At 52.5% G+C, this 5,348-nt stretch overlaps 1 protein-coding gene across 1 annotated transcript; it reads left to right on the plus strand.

Annotated features, from left to right (window-relative positions):
- The first annotated feature begins 1,230 nt into the window (after positions 1–1,230).
- On the plus strand, positions 1,231–4,484 carry LOC123989180. Its single transcript, XM_046289856.1, has 3 exons — positions 1,231–1,984; positions 2,186–3,389; positions 3,734–4,484. Exons 1-3 carry the CDS (start codon positions 1,231–1,233, stop codon positions 4,482–4,484), a joined length of 2,709 nt encoding a protein of 902 aa, XP_046145812.1.
- Positions 4,485–5,348: the final 864 nt, after the last annotated feature.

The following is a 5,348-nucleotide window of genomic DNA, read 5'->3' on the forward strand; positions in this document are numbered from 1 at the left end:
AAATAGACTTGTATATATTCGTTTCGTCGACCACGCTTGTTCATCTTGTACATTTGCAGTGCGAATATCATTTTTGTGTTTGTATAATAAACTGTTTTTCTGTGTTCGCAATAAAGAGCGTGCTTCCTTTCAGACCTCTCCGAACTCGCATCTTTTCTTAACATTTTGGTCCTTCGAGCCGGATTGGCGGCATGCCTTTTTTTAACGGTTCACGACGCGTATCGGTCGCCCGCGCCGCCATTACGCGTAACGACCGCGCCCTTCGCAGAACACGCAGTGATCGTTGCTAGTGGGGTGTGTGAGTTGTCGACAGTGATTCGACTATAAGAATGTGATAGTTCAGCTGAGTGACCACGCAGTGAACAGTTACGCCAGTGAACAATGCCGAAGTCGCGAGATATCGCCCTCGTCCCACGAAAGCTCGGCGCGCTCCGTCAGGACGGAAGAGGAAGCTACAGCGCCCTCTTTTCTTCACGTCCCGGAAGAGGCCACGCAGATCACGCCGGTTGCACGTCCTCCGACTCTTGCCGCATCCTCGCTCGCTCTGCCCACGGAAGAGACCACGCAACCAACTCGCACGCGTTCGCCAGCTAGACTGACCTCTGAGCTCCAGGTCCGCGCGAGGATTCAAGAGGAACGACTCGACACCATTATTTCCAATGTCGAGGATCTCCAGGCTACCGCTTCGAAGGAGCCCTTTCAGCTTATCTCAACGGAGCTTACAATTATAGGGGACACACTGTTCGAACTTCATTTCGCCTTCCAACAGGAACACAAGGCGCTCAGTCGTCTCTGGCCAGTGTCGCAGCTTGAACACGGCTATTTCAAGATGAAGGTGACATCCTCTGAAGAGAAGGCCGTGCTGTCCGCTCGGAAACTGGTGGCTCAATTAGAACACCGTTTGACTCCAGTAGCTCCGCCCTCGCAGACCACGCAGCCCACCCAAACCGCTCAACCAGAACCTCGGCGATCAAGGTTACCAGAGGTACCGCTCCCCAAGTTGAGGGAGACTATAGTCGCGGGCCAGAGTTCAAGTCAGTGTTTACTTCAGTGATTCTCGACCGCTCGGAGCTCACTGACCTCGACAGGCTCCACTATCTAAAAGAGGTCGTCTGCGGCAGCTCAGCACAGTTAATTTGCCATCTGCGGGCAACGCACGAAGCGTTCGCTCAGGCCTGGGCGCTCCTCGACGCACGCTTCGAGAACAAGCGGTTGAACGTACAAACACATATGGACCGGATCTATCAACTGAAACCGATGAGGGGCAGGAAGGCGACATCATTGGTCAAAATGACCAATATCATCGGTGAGACCACGGAGGCTATGAAGGCGTTCGGATTAGCAGACCCTCACAACTGCTATCTGGTGAGGGCGCTCGTCCGACTTCTCGATGCCGACACCCGAGAGCATTGGGAGCATTCTCTCGCGTCCCAAAAGGAGTATCCGACCATGGAGCAGCTCACCAGCTTTCTCCTAGAGCGGGCCGGCACGCTGGAGCAGCTCGAACGCCTCGCAGAAGGACGCAGTGCTAAGACTTCCTCAACCCCATCGCCTCGGACCTCTCAGACCGCTCCTCAATGGCCTAGCGCACCCAAGGCCACCGTGCACACCGCTGCAGGAACTCAGCCCACGCCAGCACCCGCATCTGGACGCTCAGAGACAAGCAGACCACGCACTTCAGCACTTTACCCGTGTGCCTGCTGCACTCATGACCATTTCCTGGCAGTGTGTCCCGCTTTCAGGCAGCTGACACCAAATGACAGGGCCGATGTCATTAGGGACAAACAACTCTGTGTCAACTGCCTGGGACACCATAACCTCAGGAGCTGCCGCACCAGTCAGCGCTGCAAGCTTTGCAACGAACAGCACCATACGGTGCTGCACGGCAGTGATCTGAGCCGGGTCATGGTTCCCAGACTACGAACAGCGCAGACCTCGACCAGTACGACGCTATCTAAGAACACGCCAGCACCGTCAACCTCAGGTTGAAGAGACGGCGCAGTCGTCGATTTTCTCTCCGCCCACGCAGCCCACGCATCAAAGGAATTCTCAGCACACGCACTCAGACAACGCAGACCACGGACCACACTTCTAGCAACGGCACTGGTGAGAGTGCACACTGACCTCGCAAAGCAGCAAGTAAGAATTCTGGTCGATTCAGGCTCTGAAGTTTCTCTTATTTCAGAGTCTTTAGTAAATCAGCTTAGACTCAGGCGACAACGCTCCTCATTGGATGTCCACGGAGTTGGTGGAGCAAGGACCTCGCAGACGAATGGAGTGGTCAATATTACCCTCCATTCCAACTACAGACCGCTCTCAGTCACCGTTCACGCACACGTGCTCACGAAGGTGACCACCTGCTTACCATCAGATCCACCAGCTCTTCCAACGCTGCCATCGCATCTGGAGAAATTGAACCTCGCAGATCCTCAATTTCTCAGATCTAGACCAGTGGACATCATTCTCGGAGGAGACGCATACGGGCAAGTCATCAAGTCAAATATTATTCGGCACGCGTCATCACCGTTAATCGCTCAACTTTCGATCTTCGGTTGGCTCATAATCGGGCCCCTCGAGGGTTCTCAGACAATTCGTAGGACTTCTCATCAAGTGACAGTCAATAATACTGATCGCCAATTGAGTGAGTTACTCAGCCGCTTCTCGACGCAGAAAGAGCCACCGCAGGACACGGCACCCTTGCTCACGCCAGACGAGCAAGAGTGCGAAGATCATTTCAAGACCACGCATTCAAGAAACTCCGCTGGAAGATACATTGTGCGATTGCCGCTCAAAATTCATCCTCGAGCACTTGGCAATTCTTATCAGACCGCGCACAGTTGCCTTCAACGGACTCTCAGACGATTCAGCAAGGACGCTCAGTACAAACAGCTGTACACCAAGTTTATGCTCGAATATGAGCAGCTTGGCCACATGGTAGGACTGAACAATGACTCAATAACTAGTCCGTTTCAGTACTTTCTTCCGCACCATGGAGTTCTGAAGTTGGGCAGCGGGACCACCGCATTGCGTGTGGTTTTCAATGGCTCCAGTCCAACTTCTTCAGGATACTCGCTGAACGATCTTCTACACACTGGTCCAAATCTGATGCTGAACATTGCAGATCTGCTCATTTGGATACGCAGATACAAACATCTGTTTGCAACCGACGTCACGAAGATGTACCGGCAAATCAAGGTACATCCAGACGACTGGAGCTTGCAGCAGATACTTTGGCTTGATGACGCACAACAGGAAACGCAGTACCAGTTGACCACGGTCACGTACGGGACGAAAGCTGCACCGTACTTGGCTGTCCAAACACTCCTACAACTCGCTGAGGATGAAGGGTCGAAATATCCCCTTGCTGTGGAACCCATCAAAAACGGCAGGTATGTCGATGACATTTTTGGTGGCGCCGATACAGCAGAGCATCTACAGGACGTTGCAAATCAGCTGACGCAACTCTGTCAAGCTGGCGGATTTCCATTGGCAAAATGGTAGTCCACGAGCAAATCGTTGCTAGAAGACCTCGCACCAGAACAGAATAATGCTGCAATTTCATTCGACGACTGCGCAACCAAAATTCTCGGAATTAAATGGATTCCGCATCAGGACACGCTTAACTTCTCGACCATATCAGCTACGCAACGCACGCAGTTTACGAAACGCCTCGTCCTCTCAGAAGTAGCACAACTATTTGATCCTCTCGGTTTGTTGCACCTGAAATTATCAGAGCTAAAATTCTCATTCAAGAGCTTTGGTTACAGGAACTCGGTTGGGACGATATTCTGTCTTGTCACATTACTCAGCAGTGGCTTCGTATCAGGGAAGATTTAACCAGTCTGGCCAGACTTTCCATCCCACGATGGTTCAACACAACGACCACGTCTACAGTTGAACTCCACGGATTCTCTGATGCATCAGTCCTCGCAATGGCAGCAGTCGTCTACCTCGTTGTCCACGCACCGTCCACGGGTACCCACACTTTTCTGATCTGCGCGAAAACGCGAGTGACACCACTCAAACGTCTGACCATCCCGAGGTTGGAACTCACAGCAGCGCTGCTACTCTCAAAACTGATGCGGCATGTTCATGTTACTTTGAACTTGACCGTTTCTCAGACATTTTTGTGGACGGATTCAGAAGTCACGCTTGCATGGATCAAGACGCACCCCTCCAAATGGAAGGATTACGTACGCAACAGGGTAATCCAGATCCAGGAGATTACGCAGAACTATCACTGGAGGCACGTACCAGGATCATCGAATCCAGCTGACTGCGCGTCAAGAGGCATGTCGACAGAACAGCTTCAACAGCACTCGCTTTGGTGTACAGGATCACCGTGGCACACACAACTTCAGAACACGTGGCCCAAGCAGACCAGTGTCGACGTAAACGAGTTGGGCGCCCCTGAAGCTCGTGCTGTCGTCTCACTCCACACGGCAAACGCAAGTAAAGGAATATTCATGGGAATTAATCTTTAAATATTCTTGTGTTAACAGATTACTCAGAATCGCCGCTCTTTGCCTCAAATTCGTGGACAAGCTGTGCAAACGACAGGACGCTTCGCCCACGCATTTCATCTCAGCAGCTGATATGGAAAGGGCCAGAATCTATTGGATTCAGGCCACGCAGTCCACCTACTTCAAGGAGGAACTCGCTGCACTCGCCAAAAATGTTACGCTGCCGTCAACGCATGCATTCACGAGGCTCGCCGCTTACCTTGACCATCAAGGGATCGCCCAGAGTAGGCGGACGCCTCCAACACAACAAACATCCTGCATATCGTCAGACCATGCATGGAGGTACGCAATCCACCCTCGCTTTTCTCAGACAACGCTACTGGATTCTCGGTGGACGAGCTCCAGTGAAGACGCATATCCTGCGGTGTGGTGAAGTGTGCTCGGTAGAGGGGGATCCGTGCCCATCAACTGATGGGCCAACTACCTCTCCGTCGGGTTACTCCATCACGCCCGTTCACCCACACTGGGGTGGACTACGCCGGACCACTCACGCTGAAAACTTGGAATGAAAGAGGAGCCAAGACGCAGAAAGGGTGGATTTGTGTATTCGTCTGCTTCGTAACATCAGCTGTACACTTGGAAGTCATCACCGACTACTCAGCCGACGCATTCATCGCAGCCTATCGCAGATTCGCAGCAAGGAGAGGAACTGCAGCCTCTCTCTACTCAGATTGCGGTACCAACTTCCAAGGAGCGGACGCGCAGTTAAAAAAGCAGTTTAAGGACAGCACACGCGAAAATCAAGACCCCGCAGCTCTACTCGCCAAGGATGGCACGCAGTGGCACATCAACCCTCCTGCCGCTCCACACATGGGTGGAAAATGG

Source organism: Osmia bicornis, unplaced genomic scaffold, assembly GCF_907164935.1.
Source record: "Osmia bicornis bicornis unplaced genomic scaffold, iOsmBic2.1, whole genome shotgun sequence".
In the NCBI taxonomy this organism is placed as follows: Eukaryota; Metazoa; Arthropoda; class Insecta; order Hymenoptera; family Megachilidae; genus Osmia; species Osmia bicornis.